This window comes from Acanthaster planci, linkage group LG02, assembly GCF_054643075.1.
Source record: "Acanthaster planci isolate LZ-2023a linkage group LG02, COTS_SCS, whole genome shotgun sequence".
Lineage (NCBI taxonomy): Eukaryota > Metazoa > Echinodermata > Asteroidea > Valvatida > Acanthasteridae > Acanthaster > Acanthaster planci.
Window position 1 is genome coordinate 25990674 of NC_141778.1, and position 26982 is coordinate 26017655.

At 43.4% G+C, this 26982-nt stretch overlaps 4 protein-coding genes across 8 annotated transcripts in view; 2 read left to right on the forward strand and 2 right to left on the reverse strand.

Moving 5' to 3' along the window:
* LOC110975882 (pericentriolar material 1 protein-like) overlaps positions 1-14979 on the reverse strand; it is a 37894-nt gene extending 22915 nt beyond the window's left edge. For 3 of the 5 annotated variants that reach the window (XM_022228738.2, XM_087129850.1, XM_022228736.2), the window contains exons 1-15: positions 14832-14979; positions 13667-13837; positions 12911-13201; positions 12041-12214; positions 11494-11535; positions 10017-10280; positions 9019-9363; positions 6301-6393; positions 5224-5320; positions 4387-4616; positions 3690-3825; positions 3201-3333; positions 1921-2152; positions 1242-1375; positions 265-531 (exon numbers count right to left, since the gene is read on the reverse strand). In XM_022228738.2, the coding sequence (XP_022084430.2) occupies positions 265-531; positions 1242-1375; positions 1921-2152; positions 3201-3333; positions 3690-3825; positions 4387-4616; positions 5224-5320; positions 6301-6393; positions 9019-9363; positions 10017-10280; positions 11494-11535; positions 12041-12214; positions 12911-13201; positions 13667-13822 (2594 nt within the window). In that variant the 5' untranslated portion in view covers positions 13823-13837; positions 14832-14979. The remainder of the gene's footprint in view (positions 1-264; positions 532-1241; positions 1376-1920; positions 2153-3200; positions 3334-3689; positions 3826-4386; positions 4617-5223; positions 5321-6300; positions 6394-9018; positions 9364-10016; positions 10281-11493; positions 11536-12040; positions 12215-12910; positions 13202-13666; positions 13838-14831) is intronic. The other 2 variants (XM_022228737.2, XM_022228741.2) reach the window with 2 other exon arrangements.
* A 370-nt stretch (positions 14980-15349) lies between these two features.
* On the forward strand, positions 15350-18782 carry LOC110975962 (trafficking protein particle complex subunit 2B-like). The gene is made up of 5 exons (XM_087129865.1): positions 15350-15569; positions 16190-16275; positions 16466-16525; positions 17112-17199; positions 17504-18782. Exons 1-5 carry the CDS (start codon positions 15471-15473, stop codon positions 17600-17602), a joined length of 432 nt encoding a protein of 143 aa, XP_086985991.1. The 5' UTR covers positions 15350-15470; the 3' UTR covers positions 17603-18782.
* A 1890-nt stretch (positions 18783-20672) lies between these two features.
* Positions 20673-24084, forward strand: LOC110975955 (uncharacterized). The gene is made up of 3 exons (XM_022228842.2): positions 20673-22110; positions 22863-23063; positions 23636-24084. The coding sequence occupies exons 1-3, from the start codon at positions 20841-20843 to the stop codon at positions 23770-23772; spliced, it is 1608 nt and encodes a 535-aa protein (XP_022084534.2). The 5' UTR covers positions 20673-20840; the 3' UTR covers positions 23773-24084.
* Positions 23977-26457, reverse strand: LOC110975956 (mitochondrial import inner membrane translocase subunit Tim8 A-like). Its single transcript, XM_022228843.2, has 2 exons — positions 26265-26457; positions 23977-25208 (listed from the first exon to the last, which is right to left on the reverse strand). The coding sequence occupies exons 1-2, from the start codon at positions 26361-26363 to the stop codon at positions 25032-25034; spliced, it is 276 nt and encodes a 91-aa protein (XP_022084535.2). The 5' UTR covers positions 26364-26457; the 3' UTR covers positions 23977-25031.
* Between the last annotated feature and the right edge of the window lie 525 nt (positions 26458-26982).

Sequence of the window (26982 nt, forward strand, 5' to 3'; positions counted from 1 at the left end):
CACTGTTACCTAAAGTAAGCTGAGAAAACCACTCTCTTCCAGAGAGACCAACAATGTTAGTGGCACCATGCAAGGAAGCAATTTCAAAGAAACTCTGCTTCCTGCACCGTGACAAAGAGGTACTGTAAAATTGCTCAGGCATGTGATTCTATGTACCTCACAAAGGTCTGTTATAAAACTGAAGAGAGGCATTTTTTCCCGCAACTTTATCATGGCCGGCCTGAGGCATTTCTTTGCCCCTTTCTGACGCAAACTCTTTCTCACCTGGTCTCTTGGCTGACTTGGGGCACCTCCTCGCTCATTTCAGACGTCGTCTGATTGGACTCCTCCTCCCCTTCCTCTTCTTCATCTCCGCCTTCCTCCTCTTCGTCGTCCTCATTCTGGTCATCGGCTGCATCGGCGTCTTCCTGCAGGCTGGCGGCCAGTGCAGCCAGCTCCTCCGGCAGGCTGACGGCTGTCTCGGGCCGCTGCTGCACCAGGGCCACCAGCTCCTGCAGCTCCCTCAGCTTCCTCTTGGCAGCTTGGAGTTTCCTGGAAACAGAAACGAAAACACAACCAACGTTCCTGTGAATTGTGGTTACGGTCTCAAACTTCGACTGACTGCACTTTTCTCAATGTATAATGCCATTCACCTAGACCATATCACAAAAATGTGACTTGCTTAATGTGGAAATACCGCATTAACACTTTACTTTTCATAACCAAATTGCAAGGTGTTGGGTTTATGCAACCACACAAAGCATTCAGTCCTGACAGCACTGGACATTAATTGGTACCCTTTCCTTAAGCAATCTCAAATAAGATGACAAAAATGTTATATATTGAATAAATCTAAAAGACGTTCATTTGTTTTGAGATTTTGATATGTGAACACAAATGGGTAGGTATTAAAGATAATGAAGAACTAAGAACACACAAGACCAGTTCATGCTTGATTCAAAAGCAAACAGCAATGCAAAATTGTGACGCTCAATCCAGTATTTGCACTACGAATTTGCAAACGTTCAACACAACTCAGTCCAAGCAAACCTTGCTCCAAGCCTCTGCATTTCCCTGAAAGTACGGACAAGCCGTAAGAGTTCCATTACTGAAGTGTTGGCAACACTTCTCATCAGACCTTGCAGCATCCTCATTACTCACTGGTCAAAGAGTAGAACCGTTCTAACTCACAACCCGTTTGGGTTGGGGTCTTAAATGCTGTCTTGGCAAAGAGCAACGAAAATAATTCGTGGTATTCTTACTTGATCTTGCCCCTGATCTCTGGGTCGTGTCCCCAGGCGAACAGTAAGCTCTGGTTGCTCTCCGTGTCGGTAGTCACCTGCTGGGAGTCATCCTCCGACTGCTGGGTGGAGGTGCCGTCCTCCGTGGTGTCCAGCTAAGGATAAGGGAACAGTTGAAAGATCTTAAAGTAATCGCATCTGAAACAAGTGGCTGGGGCTTAGAGCAGCATGTGCCTATGGGAAATGGATACAGCAAGGAGCGAATGGCTTCCATAGCTGCACATGCAATCTCCAGCCACAGCCCTAATATTCAGAAGCAGCAACAGTGAATTCCAACCAGATGAATTTGAGTTCAGTCCCCGCAATCCCTGCATAAATATCACACATAATTTGGAATACTTGGCAGCACAAAGACGGTACCATGTTGAGACCAATTTTTTGCAGCGTATCCTGCAAAATGATAACCTTGGCACATCAAACAGTTTTATTTTCTCTTTCAAAGGACTCGGCAGTTTGGACTTTCTTTCAATTTACAGTAACAATTTTTTTCTAAACCCAACAGATGTTTAAGTGCGCATTCTGAACACTTGCAGATTTTGACTACCATATATACAAATCTTAAGTTGTGGCAAACTACTGTTTTCAGATGTTCAAATTTTCTCAACCCCTGACAAATTTTTCCAAAGCCTAAGTTTTGTACCTGTTCCTGCATGGCTTGGTTCAACTGGAATCGTCCCACGGGCTCCCCTCTCTCTAGCCGTCTGAGGTTGGTCATCAGCTCGGGGTCCTCGTAGTTGACCGAGGAGGAGGCCTTCCTAGCGTCGCCCGTCTCATCCACTCCGGGCAGGGGACCACTGGCCCCGTCCATGCTCTGATACTGCTGGACCAGGTCCCGCAGGTCATCCAAACGCTGACGCACCTCTTGCAGCCGTCTGAGAGAGAGAGAGAGAGAGAGAGAGAGAGAGAAAAAGAGAACCACTTCATTCCAGAGGACATGTTGACGGGTTTAAACCATCGACAGCACCTGAACTCATCCTCCACTTACAACCCCAAACACTCTCCTCCCTCTTTGTTTTGTACACACAAGGTCCGAGACGTCTGCAACGGCAGACTGTGTTTTGAACTCTTGCAGGTGTGTGCATGGTTGCGAATATTACTCTGTGGGTGCACATCCAACAGTGTTGACAAATATAAGGTTGCAGTAAGAGATATTGTACTCTTGAAATTATTCTTGCAAATCAGTATTTGTGGAATTTGGATGCATAATTGATTTTTTTTGGTTAAAAAACAAAGTTTCAAGCCCCCAAAATAATGTCAGCAAGGGGTTCAAACAAGAAGAAGCTCAGTAAAACTTTTCTCTTTGCCGCCAAATTTCTGGAACAAAGTGCAGGTTTGAAAGGTGAACTGGATTCACGTTCAAACAACAAGAAGCTCAGTAAAACTTTTCTCTTTGCCGCCAAATTTCTGGAACAAAGTGCAGGTTTGAAAGGTGAACTGGATTCACGTTTGCCATGGACAAAATGCAACCTTGGAAAGTTATGGGATTTTTAGCAGTATAGGGACGAGTCCAATGGTACCACTCATTACAAGATCTTCTCACACTGCCTTCTTTTGTAGGCATGGTTCCTCCTACACAATTTTTCATTTTAAACACATATGGTGGACCGTAAAAAGGACTCAGTATACAGGAGCAAATTTTATCTACAGAGCCGCTAAGCAGAGAACATTGTTTAAAACCAATTTACTTGCTAAGCAAAAAATATCTGTGAGCACAGGACGTGTGATAATTTGATTCGTAGCACATTTCTAACAAGAATTTTATTTACTCAGCCGATCTCTGTGCTAAGCACCTCAATGACACTGAACCAAGCTCAACCTGCATTAAAATCAAAGGCTTGGCAGAGCCACATGACGTGGGCCCCACTTTCAATAACTGGAATCTGTGATGTTTTGAACAAGGCATTGGTGTGTAGACACTACCTGAGCTTGTCCATGGCTTCATTCTCGTCAGATGATCCCACCAGCTGGGCCTCCTTGACTTCCTCCCCTTGCTGTAGCTGGGCTGGCTGCAGGAGGTGGCTAGAGGACGCTCCGCTCACTGCAGAGTCGGTGTCTGTCAGAGAAGGAAGAAAAACACATTCAGTCACATACAACTGAGTGACAAACGAAAGCAACAACTCCCTCTTTTTTTTCACAACAAAACCAAACTCCACTTCCTGTTAATACTCAAGAGCAAACTGCATGACTGTAAACACATATTTAAGAAACTATAGGCAGCAAAGATTTGTATAATTTCAATTTCACACAAGGCAGAATTTGCTGCATCAAATGCATATTCACATTGGGTTTGGCTAGGTATGAATCAGGCTTCAGTCTCAACATCTCGACTATGGCAGGTTTTACATCAGCAGATCTTTAAGACGTCGGCTGCTCTACGGCATGACCCTTTGAGTCTGTGCTATTACTCACCAGCTGCCCCGGGTATGCTGGGTCTGAGTTCCTGCAGCTGCCTCAGTAACTCGTCCATGTGGTTCTTCTTCTGCTGCAAGGCATGCAGCGTGCTCAGCAGGTCCTCGTGCTCCGAGTTCATAGCTGCCATTTCATTCTGTGACAAGGACAGACCAACAGAGTTATCATAAAGATGTCGTCAACATGCGGCGCGAAGAGGGCCAACGTTGGTCACTGTTGGGGGGCAGAACGCATTTTAAAAATCCACAGCTCAAGACTGGCACTGCATCTACGCAGGCACACGAGCACTACGCAAGTGAGACAAGCTTAGCTCTTGTCAAGGTGCAGCTCTTGTCAAGGTGTTAAGGAAAGTAATCAATTTGATTTCTGGAGCTTTGAGGTTGTTGCCCTTTGCAAAGGTCATTTCAATGTCAAACTTGACAGGTGAATTTTGTTCCGTCCATTTTTGACGACCAACTTGGGAATTTTAATTTTGTAAACAAAATGAAATGATCTACTGTTTCATTTTAACCACAGACTGCTTTCTATTTACAAAGATAACACGTTCTTGCGTGCTAAAATGCAGAAATTCATACCCAAAGGAAAATATTGTTAACATGACTGATCCCTTTTATCGTGTTTTGTGTCTTAAGTGTTAATCCCAGCCCCTAGCCAAGCGATTAAGTGGTGGCCTAAGAATCCCTGGGCATCGTGATACCTGTTCTCTCTCGGCCATTTCTAGCCTGTCCAGCATCCGGGCCCGTTGCATCTCGGGGGCACGGCGGGCTGCATCCTCTGACAGGATCTTCTTGAGCAGCTCCCGGCGCCGCTCGCTCAGGTCTGGGACGCCACCTCCCCGGCTGTAGTCGGAGGCGGCCAGCCGGGGGCCGGGGAGTTGCTCCTCAGTCGGCTCGGACTGTACACTCACATCCAAGGTGCTCTGGGAAGCTGTGAGAAAAGGGAAGAAGAAACCCACATATAGACCCTTTCTTTTTCATATAAGAATATCCCATTAACAGACAGCCTTTAACCTAATCAAACAATAATAAAGCTCACTTAATGTTACTGTCCTACAAACAAATGCCAGGCCTACAGAAAGCATAACCTCCCACAATCTAACAATTCTTCTGAGATTTGAGAATTTCATGGGATAGATGGTTGGTGCTGAGCAACCTTCAGCCCGGTATGCCATTGGGAAAAGTACACCTGGGATCAATGATTCTACCAAAATTATCTTTTCAATTTGTAACAAAAAATATGACTGAAAAAGAACTGAAACATGCAAACTCGAGAACAATGTAAAAACATTTTAACTACCCAACCCCGTTTACTTCCTCTCCAATTCTTGTCTTTAGTTTGGCAGCCAAATATGTTCTGAAAGTTTTCAACTCCCATTGCCACTTTTTCTCCAATTATAGGCCTCTTTTACAACCGTAACAACATCGTGCATACGCTTTTGATGCAATTCTTTCGGAACCAGCAATTGCAGCATTCAAATGAAACGATTCAAATGAAGCTGTTCGGACAGCCTGCGTGCAGGGTACATCATCCTTACTTGTGTCTGCGTTCTGGTCTTCCGACTGTCTCAGTCTCCCTTCAATGTCCTGCTGTAATTTCATCAGCGCGTTCTGTCGATTCTGTAACGCACGAAGCTGTAAGGGCAAGATCAAACAGAACAAGATCAGAAGCTTCTTCAAGATTACCATCAAACACTGGAAGATTTCTATTCACTGTTAATTAACCCTAACCTTCCTCAATCCTCCAAAATCCTCCAAGCAGTTTTACAGGATTTTGGGTGATTGAGGGTGAATGGCAAAAGTGCATGGCTGAATGCAACGGATGCCAGCAGTGAAGGTTGTGGGTGCCCTTGTATTATTGTTGCTTAGTCATGCATAAGTTCAGCCTGATATTTCTTTTGAATCAACTGCACTGCTCAAGAATGCCATTCGCACTGCCTCAACACAATGACAGAAATTGCTGGAGGGCGCACTTCCAAGTAAAATTTTCAAGAAATTTTGGAGGATTTTGGAAGATTAAAGGAGAATCAAATTTTTCACCCCCAAATTGGAGGATTCTGGAGGATTGAGGAGGGTCCCTAGCAAAAGGGCCTGGGGGTTAAGGTTAATGTGTCCCATTTTTTACAATATTTCATCACATACGACTCAAAATTTGACAAACATTCTGCATGTATATTTAACAGGTTTTGCCCTTACCCAACGTATATTAATAAGCACTGTATGCTCAGTGCTTGTAGGAGAGCTTGCAAAAAACCTCACAAGCTTACTCGGGTGGGACTCGAACCCACAACCTCCTGCTTACTAGTGCAGATGTCTTAACTACTCAACCACCGAGCTTGCCGGGGTTGACTGGCCGGTCCAAGTCAAAATACATCTTGAAAATTCTACATGTACATTATTTTTACTTGAAATCCTGCACAGCACATTTGTTATTCTCCAGTGTATATTTTTTTTCTTTGTGAAATTCAAACAGTTCGGTCAGTTTCTCTCAGCTGTCTTGCATCCAAGTACCCAGTTTAAGAACAGTTACGAAGAGACTAAGAACAGTTGCTTGGAACTTGACCAAGGTCAATCTCCTAGTACAAAGCCTTGTGAATGTGTGGGACGGCGGTTACCTCTTCCTGTTGCTGTAACATCTTCTTGAGGAGATCGTGCTGCTGGCGTAGGCCTTCCAGCTCCTCCAAGCGTGTCTTGATGTCCACATTGCCCTGTAACGGGTAAAGTAACAGTACGCTTACGTGTCAGCTGTGAACTTTCATTGGGAGAACTTCAGTGAGGGGGGGTATATGAAACCCACCACGGAGACAGTGAATGGCTGAAAAATACCTTCGCTGCCCAAACTGTCTGAGCAGCAAGTAATTACGTTTGATGAAGTTACATGGAATTTTTATTGCTGAAGTTAAACAATAGTCCAGTCTAAAAATTTCACCGAAGTAGATGTCACAATTTTAAGCGAATCGGTAGAGGGTTTTCCACCTGGCAAATCACCAAATGTGCTTAACTGATTTGCGACAGTGTCCAACACTGTCAAGGGTTCTTTAACATCTGTTCTTTTAATTTGGGGGGGGGAGGAATGACTGTTATACAATGGCGAGTGTTCGTGAGAGGTCTATGCCAAAGACAAAAGTAAACTTGTGTGTTAATGTTGTGTCAACAGAGCACTTCACAGGATTCAATTTCAACGGCCAGCCTTTGTAAATCCCCTGCCGATTCACTCAAAACACAACCAGACGGGGTGTGTGACATAATGGCCGGCTACTTTGAATGACCGTACTACAATACGTGCTGCAGAGGATGAGCATTTGCGTCCCACTTTTTACCCCTGCATCAACAGCTGCAGCTGCGTCTCTCAATTGACTTCAAGCCTCATTTAGAAAAAGGGTAGCAGGAAGTGGCAGTTTAACATTCATGAACACACCGCAAAATGAGGATACGGATCTCCATGGATTGAAACTAGTAAGGCTTAAAATTAAGAACAATGATGAATCATCCAAGTGACACTGACTCTGACAGTTCTACAAAAGACGACCATGTTAGTAAAAGTGTAAGATAACTATTTGTATTGATGGGGTGCTGTGATTTACATATGGGTGCTGTCATTTACATATCCTCTAGCTGTGATATCATGGTTACAACTGAACTGTGGCAAGTGCGTGATTCTACATGTTTTATGAAATCCAACTGACACTAAGAAAATGCCCCTGGACCAAAAGCTGCAGTTGAAAATGGCTAGGTCAATGTCCAAAACAGCTAGGGGCACATTGACTCAATAAAAACATAGCTGTTAAAAACAGGGAAGTGAAATGCAAATACCTGAAATAAGGCAGCTATTTCTCAAAAAACAATGAGCATTAGACTTCCACATAAACTTCAATTACAAAATGGATGTGAGTGCGCTAGTGTGGAATAACAATGAAGATTGGACATCACATAACGGACACAATACTGTGAATTGTTTTGTCCTAACATGTCTGAAGACTTGTAAGTACTCTTGTAAGTTTAATATCTGTACAGTTGCCAGGGGTGAGACTGGTCAAACGTGGAGACAAAGTCTCGAATCTTCATTTGAATTTGAGCTTCTGACCAGTGGACTATGTCATAAAGCCTTAACAGAAGAATGGCATCGCAAATGGAAAGATCTGCAACCACATTCACATTAGCTGAACATGGGATTTATATTCAGCCTACTGTGAATGTTACAAGAAGTTGTGGCAAATGTTGCAGTTTCCAAGGAAAGACTGTGATACGTATTTATCAGCCATCAGTAAGGAATGAAGGAAATGCAAATAGGTAATTCCAGAAATTAGGGGTCCTTTTTTTGTGTGTGTCCTTATCACATCTGACAATGATTTTGTAAGTTCAGAACACATTTTCTAATTTCTCAGAGTGCTGATTAATGCAAATTACCTGCCAAACAAATAGTAATAGTTTGAAATCAATTCCGGCGATATTTCCATGTCAAATAACAAAGGTCGGATGTAACAGGGACACAAAAATGTCTATCTTTTGGACCCCTAATTTCTGCAATGACCCTAATACAAAATCAACCTTTGGAGGCTTTAAGGTGGCAATTGTAATGAAGGAGGTGTGTTGTTTTCTTTTTGATGGGCCATCGTTCAGTTTACAACGAGAAAAAGAAAAGTTCAAACAGGAAGGATTCTAACATTTTTAAAATTTTAAAATACAAATTTCTATAAAGAAAAACTGGACTAAGCATGAAAGGCTAAAAAAGATGAAATATTTTACAAAAAAACTTGGTTGAAGGTGTAACATGCTTTGAGTTACGTTCACATACATATATGCTTTGAATGACCAAAGCAAAGGTTAACTTTGGTTATGATTTGCCCCCTTTCAATACTCCGCCACATGCAATCACTCGATTCAGTAACAGATGATCATACCAGTGCGCATGCAAAAACTGAAATTTGTGAAACATTCCTGGCTCTTTCTCTAGCTTGATAACTGATAGAGTGCGCCTTGTTGCGTGTAACACCATGCAGAATATGTGTTTTTGATTGAATCATTGGACAGTTGCTGAAGAATGTGTGTCACTGAAAATGTAAAAGCACCACGGTATTCAAAGTTCATGAAACCGGCCAGTGCACCTGCACAATTTTGTATCTTTGACATGGACTCTTTCAGTGAATGGTTTGTATCCTTGAACGTGGCACAGAACACTTCAACATGCTGTTTTTTTTCCTGGAGCCAAGCATTCACCATGCAGCAGTCCAGTTCCAAGACTCCAACAGGGCTTCTCCAATCCAACCAACAACGCTAGACCAGGCTCACCCCCCTTGAACTGCAGGGCTTGTAACAAGTAGCCTCATGCGTACCTCCACTGGCTCTGCCGAGTGAGCGGTGAGGGTGGACATGGCCGATGCCAGTTCCTCCTCATCCTCGGCACTGGCCCGTCTCTCGGCAACTGTCTCCCCGGCAACGGGCACCTCATCCTGCTCGCCTTGCTCCTCGTACTTCCGGAGCATGGCGCTGAACTGCTCATGCAGTTCCATCGTTCCGAGCGCCGAGGCAAGCTCAGAGTTCCGGCTGCTGATGGAGGAGGCATCATCATCCCTGTGACCGACAGAAGCTTCCGACCCACTGGCATACTCAACGTCCGAGGGGTAGTTTCCTAGCTGGCTTTCTATCTTTGGTCTCGTGCGTGCAGTAAATGTTCCCTCCTTCATATTTTTGTTCGACAGATCGGAAGGGGGAGGGGGGAATTAAGGAGTGCAGGGAGGAGGAAGGAGCAGTTATGTGTGATGAGCGAGGGAAACTTTCATGCCATTGTCAATTAACAGGTCAATTACCTGCTGTTAAGAAGGAATGCCTACAGCATGCCCCATCTACTGAAATTGACAACACAAGGCGGGGCTCAGGGATGTGCACTATATTTACTTCAGCGGCAAGGTCAACATCTTCAAATACACAGCATGGAGTCACTCTGAAGCTGAGGCACTAGAACAAGAAAACTTACCAACACTTGTTGAGCTGTGGTTTAGCCTCAATCCTAACCCTAACCCTAACTGGACATTTTGGATTGAAATTTTCCCCAATCATTTAAATTGAATCGTTCAAATGTAAGTACTGTATAGGAACACAACAGGACATTCTTTGTATTCTGAATTCAGAGGGCCATTAGGCCCTATGTAGAGTAAGAACAAACCCTCCACAACCTTTCCTCGTGCAAACTTGTCACAGAACAACTTGTTAGATTTCTGAAAAGGATAAGGTTACACTTCTTTATAAAATGCCCCTTCCAATTTCAAACCTCCATCTTTGAGCATTTCCCTGAAATCAGCATCAGGAATAATACAAAGGGGAGAGTACTTACCGTGGTGGCATCCGAGATGTCCGACTGGGCGTCTATGTTGATGGACGTGCTCTCGGCGATGGAGGTGGACTGTGACTCGTTGGAGTTATGGCTGCTGCGCCCGGCCGCCTCGTCTGACAGCATGCGCTCCAGCAAGGCTAGGTAGGCCCGCTCCTGCTCCTGCAGGTGGGCCTGCAGCTGCACCAGCTTGGCCGCCTGTTCATCCGAGCCGGCCGGAGCCACATTAAGGTTGGCCAACATGGAGGCGGCCTGTTTCATGTAGTCCTGTGAAGGGACAAACTTATTTTTAGTCTTGGCACGATTTTGACACACAGGACTGTAAGCACTGTATAACGCCAACAAAGCACCCAGAGGGAGGCACTCTTAAGATCCTGTGAAGGATTCAAATGCAAGAGATATACTTGGAATGTCTTGGGAGGCCTGCCAGACACACCACAGGCCAATTTCATGGCGCCGCTTAAGCAAAAAATTTGTTTAAGCATGAAAAAACCTCACTTGACAAAATCAGATTACCTGCCAAAACTTCTTGTTATGTATATTATTTTGGAATGGTATTTACCTGTCTTTTGGTTAGCATGACAATCACAGCTTGAGCAGGTAACCTCTCTTTATTAAGCAAGTTTTTTTGTGCTAAAGCAAATTCCGTGCTTAAGCAGCTCTATGAAATTGGCCCCTGCAAGACTGAATTTGGCTTAGCTTGTTGGCTGCACCTTGTATTATTCAGTCCAACTCGGTTGGCTTTTATGTGCAGGTTAGGGGCACGCAATCTCATCTGGACTAACTTATCTTGAGCGTCAACAGAAACTCCAAAGTCTGTGAGGTTGATCATCTAAACGGAAGCTTAGAGAGTCACACAATTTGCTTCACTTCCCATATCCACACAAACCAACAACCTTACCTAATACCAAACCCCAAGCCAATCTCCAACATTCTGGTATTTACACCTCTATTCTTCCATGCTTCTAGTTTTTATGTCTCACTTTTCAAAATACAGATGGAACAGAGACTGTTTGCAGATACATCATGTAACAAACTTTTTTAAAAAGCACAATGGTTCTAAAGAAAACCAAAGATGTCAACTGGATATTAGATCAGCATGCGTTGTCACCTGCCTAAGCAAATGGATGTGAAATCGGCAGACACAATTTGGACCTTTAGCCCTCGCTCAAAGACAAAAGAAAAGGACGACACAGTAAATTTTACCACCCAATGATTGATTGTTTTTCATTTCTCAATATCAAACACATTACTTCTGTCCATGAACTAGTTTCATCTAAGTAGAACTATTAATTCCATCAGCGTCATCCTTCTCATTCAGAATATCTGCCTCCAACATTCACACAACTCTATTTCCATGCTTTACTGAGCATAGAAATAGTTCCTGGTTTCAGTAGCCCCGTTCACTGTAACAGGAAACTGGTACACTTGACTTTGGTGTACAAGATGACACTTGATATGTTGTAAGACAAATACTCACCCTAATTTGCATAAGTCTTGCTACAATTAGGTTTCTATCCGGCTGAAATATAAGGAGCAGAAACATTGGCATTGTAACTGCAAAATACAGGAACAACATCACTGCATACTTTTGAAAGCCCCTTGAATGCTATTCAATCAGAATGTGTTTCTGCTTTTTGTTTAGTTTAACTCTAACTCCCAAAGGTACTTGGCTAGAAACCTTTCTGCATCCTCTAACTTTCGAAACTGTGCAGGACACCAATGGCACATTTTTGGGGGGGTTTCAGCTTTAAAGGAGCGCTAAAAATAAGTGACTGAAACCCGTCAATGCGGCTTGTGAAATATTGTCTGTAACACATACAGAATGCACGTAGGCCGTGCAAATTCTGAGATGAGCAAGGCTCGCAAATGGCAGTAAGTCAAATCTACAAAATGTCCTTCTGAATTTTGTTGAACAAGCGTCCTCAGAAAAATGCCCACTTCTCAAGCAGACCAGAGATCCATTTCTCTAGTGTGTGGCATTCTCTCACACAAACAAATGGGTTAGCAAAAACAAGCACCGTTACCATTTCATTGACGTTGCCTGACTCGTTGCCAGACGGTGTCTTCTGCCGATTGGCACCACTCAGCAGTGGCATCTCGTCTGCGTGGTTCACTGGCCCGGGGGCTCTCTTGGTCTGCAACTTGACGTCCCGACGTGCATTGTTGGCTGCAACAGCTTGGCCCTCTGTGCTCCGCTGCTGACCACGACAAAATCAAGCATTTAAAAAAGTTCAGCTGCATGTTTTAATTCCTGTCGTGTTAATCATGGAAAAAAGCTCTCAAGTTGAAAAGTCGTAATTGTGGAATAACTTTGCATTTTCAGATGCCATCAACTTTAACCTACCAAAATGTTTCAAATTCCCAATGAAGTTTTGAAGGAAATTACAAGTTGAAAGACGGGATGAGCCCACTCCTTTTACTTTACATAAGACTTCGTGTCCCGTTAAAAAAGATGAGGGAGATTCAGGGATGCTACTAATAGAAATGCTTGGGGAAACGTTTGTGATGGACAGGGAAGGTGACATTCCTTTGGAATACAGAGAAACAGTCTCCCTTAGTTGGTTGCTATAATATTGTTAGAAGGCGGACAGTTAGTACCAGCTGCTTCAGGAAGTGGAAGTTGACAAACTAGTTCCTAAGGGAAAAGGGGTAGTTTTGCCAACGCTTCATAGACATGAGGCAAATGCACTGTAGACTGTTGCCTGTGCAATCCAGGTGACAATCTGCACAGTTTGACGTATAATATGTACATGGATCCTTGAATGTGGGCCAGGTAAACAGCCAAAAACAGTTACTGGACATGTGATGGATTTAAAAAACCAGTGAGAATTTAGCTCTTGATCATGAATATTTATGCATCGTGAATATGTATGCCGTATGGTGAACACACATACCTCCTCCATGTCACTGTACGTCAGTTCCCGTTTCAGCTGCTCCAGCTCCAACCTCTCCCGGGCGCTGCCCACATTGCGGGTGCGGGGGTAGGTAGCTGGGGTGAGGTGGCGTCTTGGCTCCCTGCTCGGAGGCGAGGCCAATGCAGGCTCCGGGGGAGTGGCGGCCGGGGCAGTTGTCTTCTCACGATCCTTGTTCTTGGTCTTGGACTTCTTCCCTGAGGCCGGTGCCGCAGCTGCTGCTCTTCTTTCCAGAGGAGGCTCGGCAAATGTGGAGCTTGGCCTCCAGTCCCACTGCAGTGAAGAAAAATTTAACAGAAATTTTCACCACATAATTTCTACCTACATTTCCAGCCTATACAAGGCCAGATCCAAGGTATTTTCTGCAGTGATGTATAAAAACAGAGAGTATTGCAAACATGCAATAAAAGCAGATGAGTATTTTGTTAGCTAGGGAAGATTTCACGCTGTGAGGCCTCATAACTTACCACAAGAATAGACAAAACTGCCCAACAATAGCAGGCTTTTCATGAATGGTTGCTATCAAAATACAATTTTCCTGGTACTAAACACTCAACAGTTAGTTAAAAAATTGTAAAATTTTTTTTACAAATGCATTTATTTAATCAGTACATCTCGTTGACAATCTAATGTAACATCAGCCAGAAATCATAAACTTCCAGTTGAATACTCCATCACCAATATAAATATCAGATTCCAACACATTCTCCTTTCTTGTAACCAATAAAAAGCGATTACATAGTTATTGGGTCTGTCCTCATCCTTGTCACCAATCCAGTTGAAGCGGAAGTTGTCATCAACTCCGCCAAGGGGACGCTTGACCCTGGACCCAGACGGTCGTACCCGTGGCTCTGAAGCCACACCTTTTAACATGGTAGCTCCACCTGTAGCCATGGTCTGCAACACAAGCTGTAAAGAGAAGACATCGGAAAAATGTATACAGCTTATATTTCACTGTCTGAGCAGGAAAATCAGATGACAAATTGAATTACGAAAACATGAAAAACAGGGTACCTACTTTAAGATTCACATTGAATTATTAATTGCCAGGGAATAATTTTCAGCGAACCATTTGCATAACAAATCTGCTTTACAAAATAATTTTTGAATACCAGTTGGATAAACTTGTATAGCAATTTTTTTAATGTAATTGCAGTGCAAATTTACCGCACACAATTACACCATGAACTATAGGTGGGTGTACTCACCCTTGGTAGGACTGATAACCAAAACTAGCTCGTTAACAGTAAAAAAAAACACCTAACTATGTGGTATTAATGAGATATTATTTAGCATTGCGTGGACGGCTTTTTTGGAGTTTCCTCCTAAAACATAACTGAAACCCTTTCGGTACAGTGTGGGAGATATTCATCATGTTCATAGTACATAAACAGTGAAATTTCAGGCATATTTTACGTAAAGGTTAAGAGTTCAGTCAATAGTTCAGATTTTCCCCATAGACAGCAACACTGTTTTTGCCCCTTTGAGTTTCAAGTGTGAAATATGGAACATTAACAGCCACCAATCAATCAGAGAGAACAATCAAGAATCGGAGACATCATCCCGACCGCAAGAATGGCAAAAGTGCAGGTTTAGACAGTGTAAACGAGCACACTCGGAATCCCACAGCGTTACAAAGCAATGAAAGTTGCAACTGTGAAGCACACAGAGAGTGCCCCACAATTCTGGGACTTGGTGGGACATCAACGAGGACAGCAACAATAACAAGTGACAGCACACGTTTGCAAGTTGCACACTGGGCAATGGAGCACTAAACTAGGCACACTTCCCGCTTGGTCAAAAACCATGACAACCGCCAACATTACACTGAGAAATCAGCAATTATTAGCGACATACAGCTAACAGTGTAGCTACAATAATAATACTTGACAATTATACTCACATTCCGTTCAAATGAAATGTAAATTATTCCCTTGCTTTTGCAGAATTTGGCTCAAAACAAAATCGTTCTTCACCATTCACTATCCCGCAAAAGAAGTAGCCATCTTGAAATTTGGAGGAAAGGATGCGCATTGATTTGGCAAGAGTGGTCAGGTCATCATATTCCCGCAAATCACATCTTGTCAATGAGGTTCATAAGAAGTTCAAGATAAGATCTATTGTTTCACATTTGATTTTCATTCAGAAATTCAAATTAAATTTTCTTCAAAAAAGCTTCCGAAGATTTTTCCCATTTTCAAACATGCACTTATTTTTTACGGCACACGGCTACAATTCGCAGGGTGGAAATCGGCAGATCGGTGGCGCGCGCTCGGGAATGAAAGAAGCATTTCGATTGGCCAATCAATTATCTACGGCTATTTTGTGTATTTCTATTAAATTGCATAAAATATGAACAGATAGTTCTCAGTAGTCTGGTTTCGGAAGCATCTCGAATAAAGCTTTGCGAATAAACTTAGGAGGCAAGGTACAGATTACTGTATTGGCCGATCACACTCCCGAAATTCGTTAAGCAGTAGGAACCCAACGTTGTTTTAACTCGGAATTTATTGATAAAAGCGGCTCAATCGACAATCTGACAATGGCAGGCAGCTACTATTTTGTAATTGTTGGTCATCATGACAACCCAGTTTTTGAGATGGAATACAGCTCTCAACAGAAGGGAGCCGATACTCCAAAGGTAAAGTACAGCCGCGCAAACATGTAAATGATGTAGGCATGGTAGGGGGACCTGGCTACGGTACGCCCAACTGTAGCGTCTGTCCCAACCACGAGTTAGGGTGTGTAGCGCTGCAGTTGGGTTGTTCCAACTATTGGGGCCCATTGTCTGTAGAAAATTTCTCAAACTTCTCCAAGAATGTGCAGTTCACTCCTGACATAAATATAAATATGGCACTTAATCTGTTTAAAACTTTTTTGTAAAAGCACAAGTTTCAATGTAAACAAAATGACTTTGGCACATGCACAGACACTGAACTTCTGTCACTGGTCCAACTATCATGACTGTAGTTTGGCTGGTCTCAACTATAGTTGAGATGCTATAGTTGGGGCCTAACAGTCCCACAACATGGCCAAGACAACATCCCAGTCGATTCTCCATTCATTCAACATGAACTACATGTATGGTTAAACTGGACCAGAACTGATTTTGAAATCTTTCATAAAATCTACAACTGAAGCCTGATATCCTAATCTTGAGAAGTACTAGTAGGCTTACACTCATCATGACTTGTAATGGAGTCCCTAGTATTAGCCATGTTAATAATAATATCAGGTCTTTAAATTGTGAATTGTTTACAGAAAGATGACCATCGTCATTTGAATCAGTTCATTGCCCATGCAGCACTGGATCTTGTTGATGAGCACATGTGGGGAACAAGCAACATGTAAGTGGCCTAAATCTAACTACACCTAAGTCAACAGTATTTTCGAGGATGGTCCAGCCGATTTAACGAGCACCGTTTACAACCGGTAAATTGGACAACTTATTAGACAATGTCTACTTGTTTTTATTGACTTACTGTCTTTGAATTGCCCTAGCCCTCCATTTTCATGTCCGAGTCATTCTTTTGACAGGTATCTGAAGATTGTGGACAAGTTCAATGAGTGGTTCGTCTCTGCCTTTGTCACCGCTGGACATATCCTTTCAGTTATGTCAGATGTACAGCTACGTGCACTTTTAATTTGGGCTTATTGGTGTTACGCCACAACTATAGCATCTGTCCCAACTATAGCTAGGACAGTCCCGACTGTAGTGCTGCAGTTGGGCTGGCCCAACTATTGTTGACCAAGTTCTGTAGAAAATTTTTCAACCTTATCCAAGTTTATGCATCTCACACTTGATACAATTCATCTAAAATATGGCACATCAACTATGACATGACATTGTAAACAATATGACTTTGGCGTATGCTGGGCACGTGCACCCTGGACCGCTGTGCTGTAGTTGGGCCGACCCAACTGCAGCACTCTAGTTGGGACGGCCCAACTATAGTTGGGACTGATGCTGTAGTTGGGGCTTAACATTATTACCATGATTTAAAAAAAATCAAAAGACATACATGCATTGAAGCAGAATCTGATTCAAAGTTTCAGTTGTTATCTGTGCAGTTCATAATACAATAAACAGGCAGATTATCTGAAGTAAATTACAAGGTACTAATATTGTTTTGGGAGGTACATGTATATGTGATTTGTGTTAAGATTCCTTGACTTGCTGAGCACGAATCCGCTTCATTGTGCTCCATGACAACAAGAACGAAGATGGCATCAAGAATTTTTTCTCGGAAGTCTATGAAATTTTCATCAAGGTACAACGGGAATTGCCAGACTTTTCCTTTTTGTTTTCCCCACATGTCTTTCACACTTTTTTTTTTTGAGCAATCATCACCAGTAATCATGGAATCAGTATGGAAATTGATTACTCACAGTAAAAAAAGGGAACTTCTTTGGTGAATTCTGAACTGACCACCCCACAGTAAGGGTTCGGGCATTGTGCAAATTGTTGGTTTGCAAAACTTCGTCAATCTTCTCCTGTCTTGTACAATAGCACAACGTTTATGCCATTTTAACATGAATAAATGGACAACTTCTGTCTTTGTATTTGTTCCGCAGTACTCAATGAACCCATTCTACGAACCCAGTACCCCCATCAAGTCCACCGCATTTGAGAAACGGGTCCAACACCTTGCCAAAAGGTTTCTGTCTTCATAACGAGCAATGAGTCCCTTCTCGTAATTTCAAGACTCCTGACAGTGCAATATGTCTCAGCAGGCCACACGAACATTGAGCAGTGCACATCAGCCTGAGTTGCTGTGCGACAGTCCTCAGAGTCCCAGACAGCAGTTCGGTGTTCTGAGATCCACTTTACGGAGCAGCAGATTTGTAAATCTGTCAGGCATCAGTAAGATCTGGAATACAGTGCAGTTTTAAATAGTGTTACTGTTGCACTTTGTGCACAAGGACAATATTAATGGTGAAAGGAGATGATGCAGTCTTGAGCACCACTGCTGCTGTATTTCAGAGGCCAAGATTTATACAGGTGTGTGCAGTACAGAAATAGGCTAAACAGAAACCGGTAACTGGACGAAGTGCCATAACAAGTGTATCATTTGAGACTGGTTCTCTGCTAGTTTCTGAATTGGGCCCAGGTGTACTACTGGACTGTGCCCATTCCGATGAAAATTCCCCCTGAGAAGTCCATACCGCATGCACACTGAATCAGTGTATTCCATATGCTGGCCGTCTTGAGCTGATTGCCCAGCACTGTTTCCCGTTTACTGTATGGAGACCATGATACAGTCTCACATATTAGGGGCAACAATTTGACTTTATCTCGACTATTAGCTTTTTCATTGTCTGTGTCACTGAAAGAATACTGTATCTAAACGTATCTTTTGCTGAAGTCCGCCATGATCACTGTCCTTCAGTGACCGACCATCGAGGCAGAGTGGCCTTTGGATGGCAATGTTTACAAATTTCAGGCTATCTGGGATAATTGCAGTAATCATACTTTTTCCGTGCTTGTACAGATCTACTCCACTAGGTTATGATTTTTTATGAATTATTTTTTACATATGTATCATAGAGGATGAATTTTGGGTAATGGTGATATTCTGTAATTTCTAGGCTTGTACAAGACATTTTCATGTGCTATGTATACCTGCATTTGTTATCAAATTTGTGGAATTCATCTTAATCATCTTCATCTTCTTTTAAATATTTTTTCCATTCTGCTTTCAATCAATTCTTCTCCCTCACGGAATGGCATGAAATTAATTTTGTTTGACAGTGTTTAAGAGCTTTAGTTTGTAAGATTTAAGAAATTTATATATATGTTTATTAACAATCAGAAAACATGTTAATAAATAATCAGAAAAAATTCAATTACTTTGTGAGTTCATTTATAAAGCAATACCTTCCAGGTTACAGTTAATATGAATAACTCCATGTTCCAATTTTTTTAAAGGGGCTATGATACAGTGCAGCTTTCTGTTCTAAAGATTCTGAAACGCAAGAAAACCGAATTGTTTACTTACTTTCACTGATAAACCTGCATTTCCCATGCTATTCTTGACAAAATAATGAGGGTGCTGAAGACACTGTTCAGTTTAGGTTTCGTTCAAATTGCAAGCTCGTGAATTTGTAAGAAAAGTTAGCTCACAGGTCGACTATCATCAACTGAAATTCGAATTGAATTGCTGATATTCTCAGCAATTTGTGAATAACGAGCATTCCGTTAAGGATTGCATACACGCACAAGTCTTAACTGGAACCACGTGTTGGAAGACGAAACTGAGTTCAGAGTTTATTGGGCTTTTGGTTTCGTTGTCTTCCTCAAAGTAGCGCCCCCCTCCCCACCGTGGTGTAGTCCTGATTCACACACAACGAGAGGGCGTCATCACAACGAACTGCTACTGCCACATTAAGCAAAGCAGAGAAAAAAAGCAAGTGCATGTGTAAATCGAACACTTCAGATTTTCACTACTCGAGATATCATTGTGCCGAAATATGGTGCCTTGTGAGCACATAAAGGTACAACGTACGCAAGTAATCGATTCATTGAAGAAAAAAAAAAAAACACACACACCCAAACGATGTAGAATAACTGATTGCATATACATGTAGTTAATATAGTCAAGGTATCCCTCACCCGCGTTACCTACTATATTTTCAAGCTTTATACAAACAAAATAACGAAACAAGATTTCTCAAAGGACTTGAATTTTGCGGAGGAAAATTCTCAAGTGAATCCGAACTCGGGAAATAAAGTTTTGTTCAGCAATAATTTAAGTTACCGTCCAGGGGGTAAGATTGGCAATAATCTAATAATAATAATCATAGTTATTGTGACGACCTCAGGTCGTCCTTTGTATGTTTAAGGGACCACTGTTTTTAATGTACATGTATGCGCGTAGATTCTACTGCGCGTATCCACCACGGGTCACTCCCCTTTCTCGCTTGTGGAAAAATGGTTGCGCGTGCGCGATCTTGCGACTCAGCTGTGCAGTGACCTCGATTCACAAAATTTGCAGCCAATCAGGGATTAGGAAAGCTTTGCACTGTCCAATTACAATTAAGGGGGCGGGTGTTTAGAACAACTACATACATGTAATTGCTCTGCTATTAATTATAGGGTCTGAGACTAATACAGTATTACTTGAGTAGAAATTTGAAACAAAGAATCAGAACTGGCTTGGAGATGAAATGAAAAGAATGCGTCCAGTCTGTATCTCTCTGTGGTGTGTTTTTATACCAGGATACTCTATCCAGCGCTGCACTTCAGTACAGCAGGGAGGCCGGAGGCACGCACCGTCACCACGCTACCTAGTGACGGACAGGTGCGTGACTCCAAACGGGCAGCTTCGTGCAGACAGAACCCACCGCCCGGTTGATAGCAAAGGTCCGTTACATTATATTTACATATAGCGCAAAAATCCGCTTTAAAAGATGCTCAACGCCCACTTATACGACGGATGTTTGCCGTGCTGTCCCGCAGCTCCAAGAAATTAGCACAACAGTTTTTGAGTGCATTCTAATTTAACCATTATAGGCAAGCACTTGAGTATCATCTATATCAAAGGGCCGTGACGATAAAATAACAGGCGTACCGGAGAAATTGAGACAAGACGGTATTTGCGTTGTGGCAAATAGGACATAATTTGAATTAGTTGTCACGCAAGGACGTGGCGCGTCGAAACTATAGCAACGCGCGCGAACATCATTATGTCGAATTCTGAATCAAATGACGTCACGCTTGTGCTGTTATTTTGCCTTTTTGTGTCGCTTTCGATACAAAATCATGGCAACGCATTATCAGAGTTCACTTCGCGCAAGGACCAAGTTGAACAAACATGCGCGGCGGTTGGTCTTGTGGTAAATAACTTCTTTTCCAAAACACCAAATCAGTCTAAATCAGTCATCATGGCATAGCAAAAGTACTAAACAGAAAATGGCGCAGGACAACTTGCTTGGGACTCCTGATGCAGCCGATACGTCCTCCTTGCGACTGGCTGATATTGGGACTCCTGAAGCAGGTATGCCGCCCCTGCGGTTGTCTGACATCATGACGCCCGAGGGAGACGAACGGACAACCGGTGATGACGGGACAGTGACGCACAGCGGCCATGAGGCATCCGCTCCGTCCACGGCAACCGGAGGCTGGCAGGTCCCTGCTCAAGATCGTTTGGGGATTGGCTCCGACACACAGCGTCGTCTCAGGCACGAGGTCCGCGATCTCAGTGAGGAGAACCAGCTACTGAGGCTCAAGCTGAACCTGCTACAGACGAACTCCAACCTAAAGCAGGTGGCACTGATAGGCACAGTCATCTCGTGGTTTGGAGACAAGGGTTTGCTGGATGATGACATAAATGCAGTGTACACGTTAACGTCCATGATGATGCCGGCCCGTGCAGCGGACGAGCACGTATCACCAGCATTCACAGAGCGAAGCAATGCCACTGCAGGCGGCCCACGCCAGAGTCGACGGACCGACAATGGTCCCATGGAAAGCCCTGAGAAGTCTGTAGTTCAAGATCCTAAGTTTCGAAGTCCTGAATCAAATGCGGGATACAGTCTAAATGACAATGCCTCTGAGTGGCCCAGTCAGAGTTTAGATGCTTCCTTTAACCCGCCATTTTCGTCGTCAAAGAAGGAAATGAGATACCCCGTGGCCCTTCAAGGAGATGAGACATTGCTGGCGGGGGGCGGTACGGATAAACAAAGAGGCAAACGAGGTACCTCTGTTATCCCGGCCGGTTCTGAACTTCAAAATGGTGCGGAGGCAAACGTGGATTCATTGGACGAGAGCACGAAGCGCTTGGACTCGCGAATCCAACAAATGGAGGACGCGGTCAGCGCCTTCGCCGGCCGACAAGCCGAGACCAAAAGTTACATTGCCCGGCTACGCCAGAATGCCACCAAGCGGTTCCGGGTGTGGAAGGCAATCGAGGCCTCTCGCAACCTGGCGGCCGCGGATTTGTCACTGGATGACGACGACGAGGCGAGCAACGAGGAGCTGGCGACGCTGGGCGAGCAGTCAATAACACCAACGCCGTTGACGCAATATCTGTCGTCCCGTCAAGCAGAAGAAACCGGCAATTCCAACGTGGTGCACGGTACTCCGAGCAGGAAGATTCTAGGCGAGATCGCCTTCCAAGTCGAGCGACGAATCCTTGCGTTTGTTTTCCAACGCAAAGAGATTTTGTACGGCTATAATCTAGGTAAAAACCACATTTTGTTAGTAGTAGGTTTAACTTATGTCTTCGTAATTGGCTGAACATAATGAACATTCATCAATCAACATAGCAGGCTCTTGAAATGTAGCGAAGAACACACCCCCATCAAACTCAGTAAACACACAAGGGGTTCAAAGCAAGAGCGAATTTCGGGCGTTTGTTAGTATTACTAATCACCTTCCACTTTGAACATTGTAATGTACATGTATCTGCATTTTTCACCCGAAAAAGTGGATCGTCCTAGATTTTGTTCACTGAATATTTAAAGCGCAGTGCCGTATTTACGGGGAAAGCAGGTGCCCCCAGCGAATGCCCGTGCCCCCCCTTGAAATCCACGAACAACCTCTGCTGCAGCCCATTGTCTTTTGTGTCCCCTTGAAAAAAATCGTGTGCACCCCCAGGTGCCCCCTAGTTACGCCACTATGAAACGCAATACAACCTTGACAATCTCGGAAGATCTGGATTTCGCCAATTCAAACACCCTCTTTGAGAAAGAATCTCATCTTCAATTAAAAGGAAATCTGAAATTACCGAGGTTTGGCAAAGCAATGATCTCTAATACTGAACTCACTGAAAAACAGTGTATAGTAACCCTGTGGTTGAAGAAGATCTGATAACTGTGAAGACCGTGACAACTATGACAATGATGGCAGGGCAACGGCGACAGTTGCACGAGTGCTGACTGCGGTACATCAAGTCAAAAGTACACCCGGTCACTCTTTAATTTCCTCCTGAAGGAAACCTGGAGATCATGATCCGCACGCACCCAGATCAAGGTGGTCGTTCCGTGCTTCATCGGCGATACGAACTCTTGATGGACGTACTGAGGAGCTACGGGTGGGTGAGGGGACGACACGCTCGGTTTATCGCCGACGTGATTGCCCGTTATGGTACGCTCCGGGATGTCGAGTCGGCCAAGGCTGAAGCGTTGAAGAGAGGTACCGTCAGGGTCGTTCATACATACTACACGTTCGAAAACAACTTACCATTAATTTTGTGTCTGAATTACCATTGTAAATAGACCTGTAGTAATATCCAAGTAATAAATCAAACGAAGCTTAAAACTTAAAACGTAAACTTGAAACCTTGCAAAGACGATTGGTCAGAGAGTAGACAAAATACGCATAGGTTTTCAAATTACTAAGTATGAGACATCTGAGCCTGGACTCTGGCTCCACAACCATTATTTTGTTCCCCCTTAACCAAGACCCAAGGTCTACAAAACACAAACGGCGAGGACCATGCACAATATTAGTGGCAATTTGCTCCATTCTTTGCGCTTCTTCTTCCCTTTTCTGCCTTAAAAATAGGCTCCTTGTTCCAACATTGCAGAATATTTAAGAAAAGATTTGTTCCAGAACCGCATGCTTCTGTTGGAATTGCTCTCAACTTTCTGGTCTCCCAAAAAAAGTAAGACCGTCGACAGTCCATAGAGGTAGCGTGCGACTGCAAGACACAGAATATAACCTTCAAGTTAACCAAGTAATCCTGTTCGTTCTCCCCGCCCTAGGTTGGAGCAATCCCAGCGAGTTGAAGCGGGGCGTGCTGTGTCTCTGCCCCGTCATGGAAGTTCTAGACATGCTGGTGGTTCTCGACTGCCTGCTCCACATGGCGCGTAACGACGGACAGCCGGTCTTCTTATGGTAGCAAGACCAGATCCAAGTCCCGTGCGTTGGGCAATACGTCTGCAACTGAACACTGATTTAGGAATTTTCGTATAGACTAGTATGTAAAAGGTCCCATGCACATAAAAATGTGGCATTGTGGGAATTAAAGACAAATATCAATTGTCGCCCGCTTTAATGCACAAATGCCGCATATTCAATACACACGAATGACTGAGTCTTGTGATTTGCTCTTTCCACAACCTGTGTAACTTTATTCTGCTTTTAAAAACACACTATGGTGAGAAATTTCCATGATTAAAGTCGAACTCTGCAGAAATGGACACGAATTAAATTTAGTGTCTTTCATAGTACATCTGGAGGCGTCAGTTTTAGAATTTTATGACTAAAGTAAACTACTTCTGGAATTCACCATACACTAATGGGTAACAAACTGAGCATATTCTGTCTTAGCCAACATCCAAGATCCTGTCTAGTGCAGAGATGCATGTGGACCAGAAAGAAATGCTAATTTCAAATCTGATTAATTCCAAATGATTAACTAATAGAGTACCGAAGTGTGACGTCACTGTGAACCAGAAAGTGCAGTGCAAACGAATGGAGTACGCGCGTGTTGGTTCACGTGCTGGTTCACGCGCTCATGCCTTTTACACACTAATTGTGCGCATGACGTATTCACCTCGGTACTCTATTGCTTGCACTCATGAGTCTAGTCTTCCAATCCTGTCTTTTATGAATCCAACACAAACTTTCCACTGCAAATATGATCAGCCATCATAAAATAATAGAAACTTAACTCTAACAATCCCAGATCTTCCGAACTCCACCACGGGGTTTTGCAGGATCGAGGAAGATACTACCTAGCCACTGTTACTTTGAAAGGGGCTTGATACCTCATCCACAGTTACGGCTAAGATAGGGCCACCGGTTTACGGTGAAGTGGTAGATTTGGGAGGATTCGGGAAAATTTCAGCCCAAACTCCCGTAGTAATGATCAATTCAACTTCAGTAAGCAGATTCGGTAAAAATGTAAAATTAAAGGTGTATCATTTATGACTGATGGATGTACGCAAATGACGATGCTGAACTGTAGCACTGCTGTAAATGACAGTCAATCATGGGACACATCCTCCAATTTGACCTCCTTTAAAGGCTGGCTCCACCCCTTGACATGCAGCCGCTGCTTCCCTGAGTTAATCCACAGCAAGTCTGTTGGGGGGAGGGGGGAGTGCTGTGTGTGTTTGATCTTGGTCCCGCCAGCCCGACAAATTTCGTTAAGCATCAGTGGCCTGCTTGCTTGTTGAGGAGCTGCTGGAAGCGGTTGGTCATGGCCAGGGTGGAATCGATGAACCGCTCCACGCAGTTCACCAGACACGTCTCCGTCTTGCTGTCCAGTTTGTTGCCCGGTTTGTCCACGCACCGGTCCCAGCATACGTCGGTGAACATGTGGACTTGGTTCTAAGTGATTGCAGAGAGCAAAGGGGAAATGGTACACTAAAACTGCCTCAAAAATGAATTCGATAATGTCCACTGTGATAAAAAGAAAAGACTTGGGATTCAACAATGATTTCAAGATGTTTTAAGAGTGGTTTTAATGACAATTGACAGTTGTTCTTATTTCCTTACAGTAGTCCACAGTTGCAGTGCTTGGCAGCTGTGACAGAACTTCCCTTGTGACAAAAGGGTGTAACTGGTGGATCTGTGTGATCAGTCAATTGTGCTGCATTATCCTAGGAGAAATCTTAGACTTATTTCCCCTTTTCAAAACAATCTTCCCCAACCATACATAAGAAAGAAAAGGTCACTGACCGATGACAATGTGATCGACAGATTTCTTGAGCCGAAATGACCAATAGTAATAGCCATCCATTGCTCTGATGCATCAATTGCATCCAGCATTTACAATATCCAAAGTGTTGAAATTCATGTTCAGCTTTGAGACAGAATGCAGTTTTCTGACATCCAGTTAAAACTCTACATGGAGTATTTTGCCATTTTGGAGGAACTGCAACCCAAAACCAAACCATGCCTGATATGTTTCCTCTGTGCCATTATGTGCCATTAACCCTAACAGTCCTCAATCCTCCAACAGGTGAAGGAATGAGGAGTGTTAGGGTTAATCAATACCCCAATCATGGAGGCAGGATGCCCCAATACACTGGAAATACAAACAAAAAACAGGAAATGATTCTTAATATCATAGTGTATTATGAAATATGACTGTTAGTTACAGTGAGGCCCCCTAACTAGCACGAAAAGCTGGAAATGATTTCGGCCTAACCTAGAGTAGGCCTACATATAGGCCTATATTTAGTGTTTAAGAAATCAAAAAAGTGCGCAGGATTCTGATGATCATGATGGTGATGATGAAACATGCGTCAGCGAAGGAAAATCGCAGCGAGTCTACAAGAGAATGGCTAAACCATGTAAACCATGCATGCTAAACACGCGCAGTGACAATTCTTCACGAAATGAGTGCAGTGCAATGTAAGCCTACCTTAGCCTGAGGCCTACCTGAAATTTTGCTTTTTGACCTTCTACTGCAAGAAACTCCTTTAATTCTGCATCTTCACCACTTGAACCACCACCAAATGAAGATCTGTCAAAAGACATTTTTAAACTAAATTACTAGACTCCTCAAAATCGCGACTGGAACGTCCAACCCGCCCAGCCCGCAACGCGCACGCAGTCACCTCTCTTTCTTATTCATGCGGTTGACCTTTGACATTACCAAAAGTTAGACTCGAAATCAGTCATTGAAAGCTCAAGACTACAACTTCCATTGTCACTAAGTTTGTTAACTCGCTGACATGATTAGGCCTATTTCGAAATTTGAAACTGTAGACTAGAAAGTTCAGAAATGTGCAAAATACTCCGAACTTTTGTGCGGTGGACAAAGCATCGGTCAGTGTTATTAAGCTGCTTGCCGCTTAAGTATTTATACGCATGAAATCAACGTTAGGTATGTCATAATATCTCAGTTACTTGATCATAAAATGCTTACAGTGGAAAGGAGATTCCATTTTAAGCAGACGGTCGTTTGGTTAGCAGATCCGTATTATTTCCCATTTATACCGGGTAGGCCCTGCAGTAAACAGAGCCATGTGATATTACCATCGATTTTCATTATTACTGTCACGTTGGTCGTCCGCGCGCACTGGCCATAGATTCTTCTGGTATTTATGGCATTGGCCTGCTTCAGCACACATTACACGCATTTAGCAGGACGCAG